We start from the raw sequence: 16,524 nt of genomic DNA on the forward strand, positions 1-16,524 counted from the left end.
CTATTTCAATTGCCGGAATTCTGGAATCGACGTATGCAGAAGTGGAAACGCTATAAGAGTAAATAAGAACATGGTGTGTCATACCTAATCGTCCTATCACCCGTCTTATTGGATACAGCTGCGGGAATATTTGCGTTTAGAGCTTCTAAACGATGGCATCATTAAAAAGCACACGAGTTCAGGCAAGAGCGACTCAATCGTTGAAAAGTCTTTTAACGCGGTGCTGAAAAGCTGTCAGATGTACTTTAAGCTTATTGATAAGTGCGCGTTGGAATGTTGCATAACCATGAACAAAAAAGCTGATGGTTTCCTCACTTATGAAACCAAAAAGGGTCACAGTCCAAATAATGTGAGTGAAGCATACATATCTATGTAAAACTCATTGCAACAAGAAAAACGCCTTCCTCTTAAGCCCAAGGAATGTCGGTAATGATGGCTACAATGATATTTACAATAACTACAATGGATCTAAAAGGAAGTTAAACAATTTATCAAATAGTGGACAATTTGATCGTGATAACACCAACAAAGTAGATGAGACAATAGAGACTGAAGACGAAGTAGACAGAATACTCGAAGAACAACCAGTAGTGCAGAAGAGGCGTAAAAAGGGCAGGCCCAGAAATGTATCGAGAGAAAGAGAAGCACAGCAGGCGTCACACGGGGAGCCGCAGCCATTAGTTGAAGCTGAAGAGGACGAACCACCTACAAAATCAGAGGAAGCAGAAGATGAGAGATTAGCTAGGCGGGAAAGAAGAGCATCTCTAAATGCAGATACTACACGACGTGAGAATACAGCGTCGAAGCCATCCAAAATTATTATAAAAAATCCATACAGGAAGCAAGAGGAGCAAGTGAAGCAAGAAGAGCAGGAAATAGAAAGCCTCGCCAATTTAAATGATTCAAATGCAACTCAGCATCTTCTACAGCCTCCACCTCAACAGGCGCCACCAGCTACTCCTCCGGAAATCGCAAAAGCAAGAGAAGAAGTAAAAAGGGCCGAGGAAGCAAGCGAAATGGAGCTGAAATTGCTATACGAGCAAATTGAACAACTCAAGCAGGCACGGCAAGCACAGGAAGCACAGGAATCACAGTGGCTTAATCAGCGAAACAAGCAATATGAACCTACTAAGTTAAGAGTTCGCAAATCTCAATTACTAGTAAAATTAGATCTGAAGAGGATTCAGTCGAAATCTAGTACACCGTCTCATGCCCCAGCCAAAGCGGTTGGTAACAAGGAAACCAAAAAAGCACAACTTGCACCATTGGCAACAACATCAGCGAGCTCATCGCCACTGTCAGCACCCCCATCACTTCCAACGATATCTTCATCTTCATCCGAAGCTTCAGATAATGAAGAAATTAGATCGGATGAATTCCACATCAACTCCGCCATTGCATCTCCCCCGCATAGACGACTTGAATCACCTGATATAACACGTCTATCGCTTTCACCGGTTGAGCCTATCAGTTCATACGAATCACAGCAAAGCAGAATATTAAACATAGACAAGTAATAAACGCATGTATTGTAATACCAGTTTCATTTATACCCTCTTGAGCGCATTTCACAAAGTACGCCGTTGATCTCATTCTAGTAACAGTACGTTCATCTTGAGTTTTTTTAACGGGAATGGTGAGCGCAGCAAATGCCTAAAGATAAATACTAAAAGATACTTAGAATATCCCTCCGAAGCAGTTTGAGCTTAATAGACCGACGATGCTTCCACCAATAAACTTACCACCGATACAAGGCAGCGACAGGCCGCATCTTCCACCCATAAGCGGTAACCAGCAGTCCAGGGATCTCCCAATGCCATTCCCTGCTCAAAACAACAAGATGGGTGTACAAGCTATTCTCTCCGAATCGTCATATCAACCTCCACAGACGTATCCGTACTCTCAGTCTCCTAAATATTTCCAGAATGAGCCTAATTACTCTCCTAACTACCCTCAAAGACCACTCCCAGCGAGTCATGCCCAGTCACCTGTTCCGTGGTCTTCTGGCGCAATTTCCAATCAGCCACTGCCACCACAATCACAGTCTCCTGTCTATTCTAACCAATCTAACCCTCCTCCGCCTTTTCCACATACTCAGCCGTCGTTGTTTCAACAACCCCAATATGATGCCGCACAAGCTCAACAATTCACTGCACCACGCTCTCGACCTGAGTACGGCAGTATGGATGAAGTCGTCGCTCGTCAGCAAGCTCATATTTCTCGGTCGCAGACCACTGACAGTCTTTCGCGCTCAACTACATCCAAACGCAAGCGTGATCAAGCACCGGCATTACAAGGAGAAGAGCCACTCTATCAAGATCCAACTCATAATTACAATCAACAATTCTCTCAAGAAACAGCCCAAGAAGAAGATGAAGATGTTGAGTATCAACCACAAAGACAGAGACAGGTTCTCGAAGAGCGAGAGCGCCTGCCGTCTAAAGTCAAAAACGCACACGATCGTGAGCGTGAAGCCCTCTTTGTGTATAAGGACTTAGACGTTTATGACGCTCAAGGTTCACTAAAGGTTGCTTCGGATGGCGTACATGATGTCTTATCAAAAACTCCGCGTTTTTCTATAGGCCGTCACGTCTATCAACCTGCTGAACTTGTAGATTTCTACCCACACCAAATTGGTGGTGTTTTTGAAATGTACGTACCGGGTGCTTGGTTGGGTGACAATTGGGCAGTACGAGAGCTCCTACCACAAAAGAATGGAGACACTGTAGAACTAGCACCAAAAGTACGACATGTTAGAGGCAAGACTAATGGATTAGCTCTGACGGATTTGGATGCATTGGATGAACGTCGTATTTGGGGTACGGATGTGTATACAGACGACTCTGATCCTATTGCAATAGCAGTGCATCTCGGCTGGCTGTTTGATGCAAGTGACAAGTCGTATGATAGAAGGTCGCTGGTGGGAGCCGGCAGACCTGCAGAGGGAGAAAAAGTCGATGATATTATTGAAGATGCAGACCTCGTCTTGGTCTTTAGAGTCGCTCCTAGACTAGTCGCCTATCATTCTTCAATGCGTCACAGACTGTGGTCTCGAGGCTGGGGAAATCAGCACGATGGATTTAGTTTGGTCTTAGAGGAATGCAAGCTCATACCGAAAGATAAGACTAATGTGATTAGACCGTCAAAGCAACTCCGTAAAGCTAGAATTGCGCTCATCGCTCAAGCGAGAAAGGCTATTATAGACTCACCAAGTGTTCAAGTTAAGGAGAATGATGTTGATGCTGAAGCTGCCGATGAGAATGATGTGTGGAAACTATTGTCAGAAGATCAGAAAAGGCCTGAAAAGAACAAATTCAATAAAAACACAAAAATGATCAGGAGAGGTTGGTGTATAGATTGTTGTTACGTTAGTTTGCTAACGCCATACCAGGTGATCGGAGATTCAAGCGTGTGCAAAAGGAGGAGAGTGAGATTGAGCTCGAGACCCAACTTGCCATTCAACAAGAGAAAGAGCAGAAGAGACTGAAAGAAGATGAGAAAAAAAAGGATGAAGATGAGAAAAAGAAGGAGGAAGATGAAAAGAAAACAGATGAGGATGAGAAAAATAGGCTTGAGGATGAACAGCGGAAAGCAGAGGAAAGTGGAAAAGGGGCGCTGGAAGAGCAAGGTAAAGGGATTGAAGACACGCAACACAATGCAGTTGAGATGGTCGAGAGTCAGACGAGTGATGCGCCACAACTTTCTCAGGAGCAGGGGCAGCATACACCACAACAGCCACAAGAACGTCAGGTGCGGAAAGAGCAAGCGAACGCCGTGCAACAAGAACAATCGTTACAGGAAAATGTTTCTGAGCAGCAACAGGAAGACAAGAAGCCTGAGAAATCAGAAGTGGAATTGCAGCAGTCAGATAAACAAGAGCAAGAGCAAAAGCAAGACCAAATTGAAGGCGGAAGGCTGGCTGCTCAGCAACAAAACAATGACTCTGTGTCAGCTCCAGAAACTCAGTCAACACAGGAGCTTTCTTCAAATCAGGCTGTCGATTCAACTCATTCGACACAGCTACAGCAGCTTACCAAAGCAGCTAAACCTGAAGCAGACCATCCATCTGCTCCAGAGCCTGCCCAAGCATCCCAGGATGTGTCCATGGAAGTGGATACCCAGAACACTCAACAGCCAGAGACAGACGTGAAAACTTTCTCGGTCACAGAAGCGCAACCCAGGCAAACGTTCACGATCAATCAGAATCCTTACGACCCTGTGCAGATGAATAAATCACATGCCCAATCGACTCCTCAGCCGGGAGCTGAAGCGCCACAGATAATGTTCGTGAACCACCATACAGCGGGAGATCATCAAAATTGTTCGTTTGAGTTGTCGCAGGTGCAAAGTGACGCTTCTGCAACGCATACGCCACGAGCACAAGATAGCGCATTTGTCAAACAAGAGGATGATTCACAGTCCACACAAGCAAGCTTCAGCATAGCCTCTGAGTCTAATGGCAACGACAACACGACATCACAACTGCCTTCACAAAATGAAAGTCTGTGAGAATTTCCTGTAACGACACTCATCTCAGATATTAGATACCAAACCGGTCGACGCATCCAACACAACCACATAAGCTGACGCAGATATGCAGCGTCTTACCACCTCTACCACACTAACTTCACTGAGCCAAGAAAACTAATTTATAAACCTTGTTATATGTAGCAAACAACAAGTAATATAACCAACAATTGTATACTACTTCAAAGAATAATGGATATTCATGAAATTCACATGGTCTTGCTAATGACATTGCATCATTCGACGAAACATCTTTTGATCACTCTATTTGTCTAGCTTTCTTCTCTTCTTCTTTTGCTCTCTCTTGTTCTTCGATTCCTGCAGCGACCTTAGACGCGCCGTCAAATCCACGGGCGTAGAGGGCGTGCAACCATTTAGACCATATGACATATGTTGCTTTCACATCTTGCAGACCTGCTAGCGTTGAGAAGGCTACAGATGTACGAACGTGTCGCAAGTATTCTTTTAAATACGACCAGAATATGGATAATGAGACGCCAGTTTCACTCCACCGCCTCGAGATGTCTTTAAGTGTTGCTCTGTGGTTTGATTTCTCGCAATATTGTCCGATGATTAAAAAGACGCGCGTTGGGCCATGGGTAGTGTGTAGGGATGTGTCCAAATGTCTAGAATATGTGAGATAAAGTTCAAAGGCTCAATATCATCTCCTCTCACCTGGTCAAGTCGTTCAATTTGAGAACCATCAACAATCGTCTTGGCAAATTCCTTAGCAGTTCAAATACACTACTCAGCAATCCCTCTTTTGTAACCAACGCGCTTCTCAGTCTTTCAACATCACTAGAATTTCCAGCTGGTGTGTTGTCGAGAATGCCGCCAGAACGCTTGTGCTTGCGGGGACCACCTTTCACCTCATGATCGTAGGCACCTTCAAGACCTGCCTTTCCTGTGATAGCAGACTCGAAAATGGCTGTAAGCATTTGAGTAAGTGTGGTTTAGGTCGCACTCCACCCACCATACATATCCTCATCGATATTGCCAACCAACTTTGCGTAATGCCTCCTCTCCTTGAAAGTGGCTTTGGAAGGTGGCTTCATCAGCGAAAGCCAGAATCTAGCATAGTTTACTCGAAGGTCATCCGATAAATCAAAGTAAAGACCATGGTCAAGGAGGCAGATGTCAAAGTTGTACGGCGACCGCGACTTCTTGTGAGCAGGTCTGATGAGCAGGTTACCTGGGTGTGGGTCTGCATGGAAGAAGCCATTGATGTAGACCATCTCAGAGAATAGGCTGGCAAGCTCTTTAGCTACTTGATTTCTGTCAATATTGTGCTTTTGGAGGAAGTTCAAGTCATCAGGTCTGGCGCCTTCTATATATTCCATGCACAGAGCCAGCTTATGTGACCAAAGGAATTCAGGTATGTAGAGTGTTGTACTTGACTTGTCGGCGAAGTCATTCCTGCATCTATTAGCGTTGTTGGACTCATGCCTAAAGTCCAATTCGAGTGGAAGATTCACAGCCATCTCATCCGCCAGCCATGTGAATTCGAACTCGGGGAAGAGTCTGGGGCGTTATTTAGTATGACGTAAACGAGAAGCCGAGTAGCTCACTTTTTGATTCCCTTGCTTATGAGCTGCACAGTCTTGATGTCTATCTCAGCATACTCGTCTAAGCCTGGATGCTGTACCTTCACGGCGACTTTCTGGCCTGTTGATTTATCATTTGCGACGTGTACCTGAGCCAGTGAAGCGACACCGATAGGCGTAGGATCAAATGTCGTGAAAAGCTCCTCGGTGGATTTACCAGTGGCTATTTTAAGAATCTTATTAACATCATCGATCGACGATGGATTGCATTGGTCTTGAAGAGGACGCATTGTGCTTGTCCATTCCAGCGGGAGGAGAGCAACACTGGAAATATGCTGACCAAGCTTGATGAAAACACCTCCGTTAGCCTTTAAGACGTTGAGCACCCTCTCAGCACACCTCTTGTGACAACCAGCTAAACTGTCCCATTTTTCGTCATCTGAGGCGTAAGTCCTACCAAGCGTGAGCTTGTAGTCTGTTGCATTGGCGACGAATGCCTGAGCGCATCTTGCACACCTCTGAGCCGCCAAAGACGTGTGCTTGAATGTATCGCTGGTGTTATAAAGTATGAATGAACTTGGGAGGAATATCAGGAGTACGATGATCGATGTTGGTAATTTCGATAAGAATTCTCTTTTCTCATGGCGATTGTGATGGGTGCTGCTCCACCTTCTCAATGGAGCTTGGTGGCGTAGGAAATTGTGTGCGGGAGTTTTGCTGGCCGCTCGCGTATTGCTGCATTTCAACCCTCGTAGCGATTGCTTCGCCTGGTTGAACAGCACTCGCTGCATTTCTAAGAGTTGGTCGTCAAGATGAATCGCCTTTTGAAGAGCAACGACTAACATCAACTAAGTTAAATTAATTAAGACTTGGAAATAAGCGTGTTGATGCTGGTGAGGTGGCTCTGGTGTGTATTTGTCGTGTGTTGCCACCACCACTACCAGCTACTGGGACTCAATTTGAGTAGAATGGGCGATGAGTAGGAGCATAGGAGGGTTCATAATGCAGCTGTTGTTACAATTAACAGGTATCTGCTACTAATCCGGAGTTTGAGGAGCTGTAGCAGACCACGGTGATGCAGATGGACTTTGAGCATTGTAGAAGAAGTACCTTTGGGATTATGGTGGAGTGATTAGGCACGGGAAATGCACCTAGGCTATTGATCACCAAAAGAAAGGATATTGATGATGATTATGATGAAAACTGATTATATTGTTAAGACGATAGATGTTTAAAGTGTGTGGGTCAATACTTAATAGAGGATGAGGAGTTGGAGGGGGTGCTGAATTTAGTGGAAGCGAGAAAGGAAAAGGAGTATAGTTAACATTTTCAGGTTGAGGGATGATTAGTGCTTGGTACGGTAATGATAGTTGCGAATGGGTTGGTAGTCAGTGACAGTTTGGCCGAGTGGTTAAGGCGATAGATTGCTATCTTTGGATTAACCTTCTATTGCGCATTGCGTTCATGAGTTCGAATCTCATAGCTGTCGGATATTTTTGCACTTTATTTTTTGGCCGAAAACCCTATCAAAGGGATTTGATCTCTGATTTAATGAGCTGACTTTGAATGGAGTGCACAAATAATAAGACATTTCTAATTTGTAGTGTGTTGCTTTCCTTCTGAGCTCGCGATATCCATCCACATCTCATCAAATATGCTAGCACGAAGGCACACCCGAATGCAAATACTCAATTCGCAAATTTATTAAGTTGCTGCAGTAGTGAATTATACAGCGCAGCCGCTTTCTCACATAATCACATTCCTCTCGCGACTCACATCAAGACAAGAAACGCTACATACATGTCGTACAACGTAGTGTGTGAGTATGTTATTAAGATCAGTAGGTGGAAGAGTGTTAAACGTGTCAAGCGCGAATAAATAGAAATGACGCCCAGCAAGCTTCAAGTTTCAAGCGTCTCGCTATAGGGGTGGGAGAGGGAAAGATTCAGGATTTACACCGGCATCCTTCACACATCTATCCCAGTAAGCTCTAAAGAATGGTGTTAACAGACATGGCACACCGACACACCAATACACCGACATACCTTCTCAGCTTGGTATCTTCAGCCTGCTTGCCGACAGACTGAGGCTGAGTCTTTTCGTTCCAGAAAGCTCCGCGTGGCTTACCCTGCAATGAACAAGTAGCGAGGAATAGAGCCGTCTTCGCACCTTCTGGTGCCGAGATGGCGAAGGTGTTGACGAGCATGTTCACAGGAACGCTGAAGACTTTGAGAGCTTTGTATTCTTCCTTGTTTGAGATGGTCGTCTTGACGAACCCAGGGTGGTAGTTGGCGACAAAAATCTTCCTGTATTTGACATTAGGGTGGTTGTCGAGACTGGTTTGAAGTTCTCGACAAAGGATGGTGATGACTAAGGATTTGTGTGAGATTTGAGCTGCGAATGAGAAAGAAATATCCACCCACGCTTCTTTGAATCACTGTACAGCGCGAAAGAGTTAAGAGCATAATTTTTGTATTTCCGCACATCACGCAGCGGAGTGCGGGGATTCTCGGAGGGAGCGTTAGGAATGTCAGTGAGTTTTGCACCGTTTGATGAAGTGACGATGATACGTGGATCGTCTGACTCTGAGAGAGCTGGCAGAAGATGCTCGATGAGTGCGAGGTGTCCAAGAGCGTTGCACTGTTGAGCAATGAGTGATGGTCTTGAATGGTTGTGCCCAATGTACACCCACCTGATACGTCATTTCAAAATTATCCTCAGTCGTTGACATATCCGCATTCGGAACGATCAGACCAGCGTTACAGAAAAGTAAATCACACTTTCTGCAGCTGGGATCTTGATCAGACCACTGATCGCCAAATGACTTTATGGATTCGAGTGAAGAAAGGTCTATTTTGATGATAATGATTTCAGTGTCGCCCGTATTCTTCTTCTCAATCTCAGACTTTGCTTTCTCTGCTTTATCAAGGGACCGGCATCCCATTACTAGTCTGCCAATATTATTCTCCACGAGCCATTCGCATTTAGCGAAACCGAGTCCTTATGGGTGATTTAGAAACAGTGGCAATTTGCTGGATGACATCACACACCTGCGTTCGCACCGATACAAATGGCTGTCTTCCCTTGAACAGATTTGCCGTTGAGTTCCAAGTTTCTTGTGGGCTGTTAGTTAGGATATCATTGGGACAACTCTGGGAGTGTACTACTAACTTTAATTTCGCCATCGAAGTAACAAAACTTGCTTATGATATTGGAATTGAGAAGGCAATTGACAAGTATGTGAATATTTTCCACGACTTAGATTTCTACCGGCTATTTTACATCTCAAACCAAAGCGGCCATGATAGCAGCTACTGATTAGTGATGGAGTACATCTTTAACAGCAATTCTCCTTTTACAGTTTTCATTGGCGGATACATTTACAAGCTCGATAAGACGTACTCAAGGCGAATTCAGCAGTATTGAGTGATTGCTTTGATATCTGTGATGCTCGGATGGATCAACCTCAGGAAACGATAACTTTGGAAGACAATCACTGCTTTACTACTTGTTGTGGAATAGTAAACGACATTAAGCCTTATTATCATGTAATTAGCCGTTTAGTTGAAAATTCCACCCTTTGGTTTCTGTTTACAGATTGTCTGAATTCTTACAAGACAGTGCAACTCTTTTAGAATTAGAAGAGTATCTGCTAAGGCGTAAGCTCTTTACTAGTCCTGAGAAGCTCAGCTTTTGCGCCAGATTCAGTCTCAGTAGTGAAAACGTAGATAGAATTCTCAAACAAAAACTGAATTCAGCGCGTATATTACAATGAAATAGTCGTGACTTTTTCGATATCAGTGTTGAGAATACTGAGAGCTTGGTGTTTCTACCGACAATCCAAGCACAGCTAGATACCACGGTGTGTGATGGGATATGGTACACTCAACGCACACTACTCACATGAAGACAGCTAAAGCGATCCAACATGTGCAATGAAGATGGATATGAAGGTAAAAAGTACACATTCAATCGCCAACATTGTAAAAAATAGAGATGGAGAGAAATACTCAAATCTGCGTCTTGTCAATGGGTATACAAATAAGTTAGGGATCAGGTCATTAATATCAACTCAGTGTACTTGGTTATGCATATTCACTTTGAACCAATTCAACTGCTCTGTCTATGCATTCGTCAACTGTCCACTTTGGTTCTCTCCTCGACAATTTGAGACTAAGAAGATCCCCAACTTCGTCGCACGCGCGTAACAATTCGTCGATATCCCCCTTGGTGTGTGAAGACGAAAGACAGAATCTCACTCTACCACTGGTCAATGGTGTGGCTGGGTAAGCGACGACTACAACAACGATAGAAGCAGCACCCGGTGTGAGTCTGTCCATCATTGTTCTTGAGAAGAGCGGTAGTTTTGCTGGGTTGAATATAAACAACGGCACTATTGGCGAATCCCTTGAACCAGACATGATGAATCCCATCTTGCGCAGTGCTGATGATAAATAACGAGCGTTAAACGCCAGTCTTCTCAATCTATCTTTGCCTTCTGTACCATCCAGTAGATCTCTTGGAAGGGTCATCCAATGCGGCAAAGTGTTGTGAGTGACTGGACCTGGATGTGTGTCCTCACTTATATGTTCACCACCTTCGACAAACTCTTTGACGCCTGTGATGGAAGCGAGCGAACTGATAATCTGGGTGAGTACAGGCGGAGACATGGATTCAGCATAAGTCATTCCATGACTCCTCTGTCTGATTCTATTCACCAAATCTTGATCACCTGCGATATAACCACCAGCAGCACCAAATGACTTTGTAACTGTACCCATAAGTATATCAATCAAGCGAGGATTTATTCCAAAGTAGTCACACACACCTCTACCGTGTGGACCGATAGCACCAATTGAGTGAGCTTCATCGATATAGAGGTAGAATTTGTACTTGTTCTTCATTTCCATAATTGCTGGAAGATTGACTAGTGTACCTTCCATTGAGTACAACCCTTCTACAATTAGCAATATCTTCTTCCATGGACGGTGTGTGCGAGGTTGGCCTTGGGAGATGGTCTCTCTAAGTAAATTCTCGAGGTCTTTCATGTCGTTGTGTTTGTACTGTCTTACACTGGCACCAGACAGACGCACACCGAATCTAATTGAGCTGTGGTTGAGTTCATCACTAATGACTAAACAGCCTTTATTAACGAGTGCAGGGATAGTAGTTGAGTTCGTAGCGAAACCCATTGATATCAGCATAGCGTCCTGGGTGCCCAGGAATTTAGCCACCAGCTTCTCCGCATGATGGTGTAAATCGAGTGTACCACCTTCAAGACGAGGACCACCAGCAGAAATGCCGTACCTCGAAATGCAGTCTTCAACAGCATCTGCGCAGCCGCCTCTAGCTTGGGCGAAACCAAGGTAATTGTATGATGAGACGTTGAGGCATCTTGTGTTGGACCCCGAGTAGAAGTAGGTGTTGTTGTAATCATCCGAGTCTCTATCGAGTGTGAGTATCGTACGACCAGGCACGCCTGAGTGGAGGGTGAGAGGAGGTAGGTCCAAATAAAGCCAGACTAACCAGTCGTTGGTCTACTAAAGCAGTCATCGATACGCAACTTAAGCCTACGCGTATAGAAGCTATCGAAATCGGATAAAAGAGCAGCGTAACCATTATTAGGCATGAGATGCTTGTAATGCTTATTGAACATGCGTTTACCAAAGAAATCCCTCATATGGCCAATAACGATGAGTAAGACGAAGCTTACGTACGTAGATATCAATATGTAATAACTGGGATCCTCTACTTCTGCGATTGTGGAGTCTTCGTTGGTATTGTGACTGCTTATAAATCGAAAGTCGTCGTTGTTGCAGATACCGTACTCGTCGTGGCTAAGTTGAGATTTCGTGGGCACTTCCAACTTATTCTGGAGATATGATCTTGCGTCGGGTAGATTGTCTGCGGATGTCGTTGAGAGAGATGGCATCGATGGTCGCGGATAAAGGAACGTGGATTTCGCGTTTACATTTCCAGCTGGGGACTTTTCTAGCTGCGTACTCCTCAGCCTATTTGAACTATTTACTTGCATTTTTTGTTTTTTTAGATAATGAGTGTTCAGGACACTGATGTGCGCAGGGCGCTGAGCGAGGGTAGTTTGCGCCAATCAAATCTTAAAATTCATATTTTCGGGATGCAGTTGTGTGGCGAGTATACACAGCAGTCTGCTATATCGCTCTGCTCGGCCGCACTCGGCTTTTTTAATCGCACGTATCCATTCCATTGACGCCGAAAGCAACTCAAACGAGGCATATTAATTCCTCCGTGTAAAAATATAATTCTCATATATTTGCACATACTCTGTATACTGAATTAATTTTATCCATTTTTTTCAAGCCGTTTGCAGTATGTTTGAGGTGTATCGTGCGTATTTAGAGTTCGTGTTTAGAGTATTTTTGGAGTGCATTGAGTGTCGTTACATACAAATGTAGCTAAGTCTTACTCATGGTGCTCTTATCTCTGGTAAAGGACATGAAAATTTTCCAAAAGAAATAAGCTGAGAGCAAGTGGAAATCTGCTACGTTGGAGATGTAGCAACATTTATTACAGTCCCTCCTCATTATCGACTCTCAAAATATTAGGATAACCCAGGCTCTCCCAGATTCGTCACTTTTTCACACACAGCGGCGATACGATGGAAAATCAAGACAGCTACAAAGACCCATTTGAAGTGAGTTCGTAGAAATTTCACGTTTATTTCAGCTCAAATGCCAAAAAAGGACGCCAAAAGTCCCTTTCCTGGCCACCCAGGTGAATCTGTCGAGAGATCGGCACCAAGCAAGGGCAAGGGAGATGTGTTGCAGCCAAGCAACCAGAAGATGCAGCCGAATGATACCGATGAGCTTATCGTGAAAATGATCAAGAAATCTTCATCAACCGCTGAGAGGCTCAAACAACTCGATGGATTGCTTAAAATGGTTAGCGGTGTATATCCCAGCTGAGCTACATTCTTAACTCACTAACCACCCAGGCAATTGAGAAAATCCTGCTCGAGAAAGTCGACAACGACGCTTCGATGCGTGAAATGCTCGATCCGTTGACAACCCAGATGAACATAGAGTTGGATGCATTCGAAGCGCGTATAAATAACAACGACGAATTGAAAGAGCTCATCGTGGCAACAAAGATACGCGATGCCGATAACGAGGATCTTTCCTCGGATGAAAGTAAGCTGCTCGAGAACCTTAACTCGGTGGGTGTGCTCTGTGCGCTGTGCACCAACATCCACTCACGAACCCAATCAAATAGATCCGCGAAGAGTATGGAGGTAACGTTAGACGCGCTCAGAATATCATCAACACTGCCACCAAGCAGCGTGAAGAAGCCGAGGCTAAAGTGGCCGCAGAGGAGGCTGAGCGCATTGAACGCGTTAACGAGACGATAAATCAAGTTATCACGCTTAATAAGCAGCTCACGCCTCTCATAAATCTTGCAAAATCTACCGTGAAAGCCACTACCCACGAGAAGGAATCGATCATTACTCAACTTTCATCACTTGTAGAACAGGCTGAGATTATCGTAGATGATGCTAAGTGGCTGGATGATAAGGAAGAGCACTACTACAAGGCTACGATTGAGTTAAGGTTTGTTGTTTGTTAATTTTAAGTGCGACAAAAGTAACACAAATGGATAGTCGCAGTAACGCAGCAAACCGCTCAGCAACACCTGAAGACTACAGATTAATCGATGAGTTAAAGAAGCTAGAGCAGCTTTTGAATGTTGAGTTGGTTGATATTCGCAAGGCAATTGAAAATTTGAGCGGTGAACTCAACCAACAAGTCCAAGAAGCTGAAGAGACTGAAAAGACTTTAGTAAGCTCCATTCACGAACTTTGCAATACAGTAGATCGCACCAGATATCGCATCCGTCCAATACTCCGCATGATGAAAGATGTAATTGACGAGAACGAATCGAAGAAGGAAGTCGATATTAAAGAGCTCAACGATCGCTTGAGACCCTTGATAAACCAATCTCTTGGACTACATGAGAGTGCCCTTGCTGAAATACGCCAATTTGATCCAAAGAAGGAGCTAGAAAAGGCTTCATTGGCGCGAGTTGCCGTTGGACAGGGCACCACTGACGATGTCCGTCTGAGTGATGGAATTAAAGATGTATTTAGCGCGCAAAAATCTATTCTCAAACTAACAACGCGTATTAGATTGAATCACAGCCTTTACAAATCGAAGAAGCTAAAAAATTCCTTAAACATCACGAACGCATCCAGGATGAAGCTGATGCATTGAAAGATGAGGAACAGAAAAAGATCGAGTGGCTGATCAACGAGTTGTCAGATATAGTTGAGACGGGATGGTCGAGAATTAAGCCATTGTGCGACATGATCGACGATGCTATCAACACAGCAAGTCAAATACCAGACGAAGAGATGGATGAACAGAAGCAGAAAGCGCTATCTGATAAAGTTATACCGCTTTGCGAACAAGCTCAAGCCATCCTCTACGAAACTCAAGGACAGGTTGAAGGTTTTGATAGACACGCTCAAATTCTCAAACTCGCTAAGCAGCACGTTGAGTCTAATGAAGCATCTGCTGAAGAGAACAGACTGGCAGAGAAGCTGACCGAGGTTTGTTTGGTGTATAAAGCAGCACGCTTTCCTAACGTAACGCGATCACAGCTCACTGAAACTGTCGCGAGAACTATCGAGAATGCCAAATCCAAATTAGCCAACATGCAATATGCCAAGAGAGACATACTGCCAATATTAGGGTTGCTTTCGAGTGGGTTGAGTTAATGTTTGTTGTGCGACTCACTAAACCAACACTACTAGATCCGATCACACAGATTTTAGGTGCTGTTGGGTTATTACTCACAGGTGTACTCAACCTGGTCGGCACCCTCCTCAGTGGACTGGGACTGGGTGGAGTAGTCAATGGTATTCTGCGCGGTCTGAGACTCGACAAGATACTGTATTCAGTTACGGGCATCAAGCTTGACAGCTTGCGTCTTAAGTGAGTATGACAGTCCAAAGCTAAGGCTACTGCTACTAATATTACTACTATAATTATTATATCAAGTGAAAACACAAAAACCAATTAAGTAACGATATATTTCTCCTTTGTTATGATATCTATCGATCAAGTAAAGATTACGATTTGATTTGAGTTGATTTATACCACTGAGGAGATTGTTAGAGGTGTGTTTTTGAGTGACGCCGTTCACTCACATCCAACGTATTTTGAATACCCTCTTCAAGACCAACAACAGGCTCATAGCCGAGTACGCGGCGGGCTTTCTCAATGTTGAAAAATCTGTATGAGGATGCGTAATTAACTCTATATCTGGTGAAACCAGCCTCACGACCGCTAAACCAAGCGAAAACTTCAGCGGCAGCGCCTAGGAAGTAACCGAGGGATGAGGAGAAGACGGTGGGCTGAGGAGGGATATGACCAATACCTTTCCAAACCGCTCTTGGGAAATCCCAGAAATAGATGGGTTCACCGTTTGTGATGAAGAAGGCATTACCTGATACTTTAAGTGCGGAAGCAATTTCTGGCTTGGATGGATCGATAAATTGGTCGAATTTAGTTCTAACTAGTGGCTTGGATTCTTTTACGCCCTTGTTGTACATTAATGCACTCTGTTTCTCATCTCCAGTAACATCTCTTGTTGGGTGAGGGCCGACGTTTCTTGATCTGGATGTAGGTACTTTGATGTCATTCTGCGTAGGATCAACAAAACCGATGTTCTCCGTGAAAATACTAGGATCGACTGGTGCGTTGAAGAGTTTTTCAGCAGCGAGGAGGTGAGCGTGTACGACATTATGCACATAAGTCCAATCGAAGAGATTTTCGTTGTTACCGATTTGGTACTTGGTTTGGTTGTTCTCGACGACCTTTATTAGACCAGCGAGGACTTGTCTATCTCCCGGGCCGAAAATACCGGCAGGTCTGATAGCGCAAGTGCGCATGGCACCTTCATCGTCATTGTTGGCGTTGAGAACGAGTTTCTCGGCATCCGCTTTGGTCTGGTTATAAGCATCCATAGCTTTGGTTGGATATGGGCAGCGTTCATCGACATCGATCAGGTCACCGCCGTCATATACGGTGCCTGCGGAAGAGGTGAAGATAAATTTACGTACGTTGTTTGTGCGTGAGGCTTCGAGAAGGTTAGCAGTACCATCAACGTTCACGGCTTGGTAGATATCCTGGCTGAGGCCGTGGATGGGTGATGCAGTGTGTATAACGCAGCTAGGCTTGAGCTTGGCAATGAGGGCGTGTAGAGCATCCTTGTCGGTGAGATCTGCACTATGAAATTCAATTGCGTTTGAATGCCTCTGTACTAAATCCGTAACGAAAACTGTGTCGCCGCGTTTGTGCAGTGTTTCTGCAATGTGATTGCCAAGGAATCCTGATCCACCAACAACGAGATAAGAATCCTGCGGTTTGTGAGTATTTGTGTCGTTTCTCATCACGTGTTCTCGTACCTTGATCAT

At 44.5% G+C, this 16,524-nt stretch overlaps 7 protein-coding genes and 1 non-coding gene across 8 annotated transcripts; 4 read left to right on the top strand and 4 right to left on the bottom strand.

Annotated features, from left to right (window-relative positions):
- Positions 1-286: 286 nt before the first annotated feature.
- Positions 287-1,517, top strand: J056_002944 (uncharacterized protein; the record flags this gene model as incomplete). Its single annotated transcript, XM_009268248.1, has 2 exons — positions 287-349; positions 393-1,517. The coding sequence occupies 2 exons, from the start codon at positions 287-289 to the stop codon at positions 1,515-1,517; spliced, it is 1,188 nt and encodes a 395-aa protein (XP_009266523.1).
- Positions 1,518-1,720: 203 nt separating this feature from the next.
- J056_002945 (Reticulocyte-binding protein 2-like protein a) lies at positions 1,721-4,509 on the top strand (the record flags this gene model as incomplete). The annotated part of the gene is made up of 2 exons (XM_009268249.1): positions 1,721-3,344; positions 3,392-4,509. The coding sequence occupies 2 exons, from the start codon at positions 1,721-1,723 to the stop codon at positions 4,507-4,509; spliced, it is 2,742 nt and encodes a 913-aa protein (XP_009266524.1).
- A 277-nt stretch (positions 4,510-4,786) lies between these two features.
- On the bottom strand, positions 4,787-6,862 carry J056_002946 (ABC1 family protein C15C4.02; the record flags this gene model as incomplete). The annotated part of the gene is made up of 4 exons (XM_009268250.1): positions 4,787-5,153; positions 5,203-5,455; positions 5,501-6,048; positions 6,096-6,862. 4 exons carry the CDS (start codon positions 6,860-6,862, stop codon positions 4,787-4,789), a joined length of 1,935 nt encoding a protein of 644 aa, XP_009266525.1.
- A 602-nt stretch (positions 6,863-7,464) lies between these two features.
- On the top strand, positions 7,465-7,560 carry J056_004964. Its single transcript has one exon. It is a non-coding gene; the product is annotated as a tRNA-Ser (tRNA).
- A 431-nt stretch (positions 7,561-7,991) lies between these two features.
- Positions 7,992-9,256, bottom strand: J056_002947 (Retinol dehydrogenase 14; the record flags this gene model as incomplete). Its single annotated transcript, XM_009268251.1, has 6 exons — positions 7,992-8,061; positions 8,117-8,441; positions 8,495-8,711; positions 8,764-9,071; positions 9,122-9,186; positions 9,243-9,256. The coding sequence occupies 6 exons, from the start codon at positions 9,254-9,256 to the stop codon at positions 7,992-7,994; spliced, it is 999 nt and encodes a 332-aa protein (XP_009266526.1).
- A 900-nt stretch (positions 9,257-10,156) lies between these two features.
- On the bottom strand, positions 10,157-12,003 carry J056_002948 (Serine palmitoyltransferase 2; the record flags this gene model as incomplete). Its single annotated transcript, XM_009268252.1, has 2 exons — positions 10,157-11,550; positions 11,598-12,003. The coding sequence occupies 2 exons, from the start codon at positions 12,001-12,003 to the stop codon at positions 10,157-10,159; spliced, it is 1,800 nt and encodes a 599-aa protein (XP_009266527.1).
- Positions 12,004-12,708: 705 nt separating this feature from the next.
- J056_002949 (uncharacterized protein) lies at positions 12,709-15,044 on the top strand (the record flags this gene model as incomplete). The annotated part of the gene is made up of 8 exons (XM_009268253.1): positions 12,709-12,744; positions 12,794-12,991; positions 13,045-13,266; positions 13,323-13,657; positions 13,708-14,185; positions 14,233-14,655; positions 14,707-14,809; positions 14,860-15,044. The coding sequence occupies 8 exons, from the start codon at positions 12,709-12,711 to the stop codon at positions 15,042-15,044; spliced, it is 1,980 nt and encodes a 659-aa protein (XP_009266528.1).
- A 133-nt stretch (positions 15,045-15,177) lies between these two features.
- J056_002950 (Sterol-4-alpha-carboxylate 3-dehydrogenase, decarboxylating) lies at positions 15,178-16,524 on the bottom strand (the record flags this gene model as incomplete). Its single annotated transcript, XM_009268254.1, has 3 exons — positions 15,178-15,207; positions 15,256-16,467; positions 16,516-16,524. 3 exons carry the CDS (start codon positions 16,522-16,524, stop codon positions 15,178-15,180), a joined length of 1,251 nt encoding a protein of 416 aa, XP_009266529.1.

The sequence above is a fragment of the Wallemia ichthyophaga genome, assembly GCF_000400465.1.
Source record: "Wallemia ichthyophaga EXF-994 unplaced genomic scaffold scaffold3, whole genome shotgun sequence".
Taxonomy (NCBI): Eukaryota; Fungi; Basidiomycota; class Wallemiomycetes; order Wallemiales; family Wallemiaceae; genus Wallemia; species Wallemia ichthyophaga.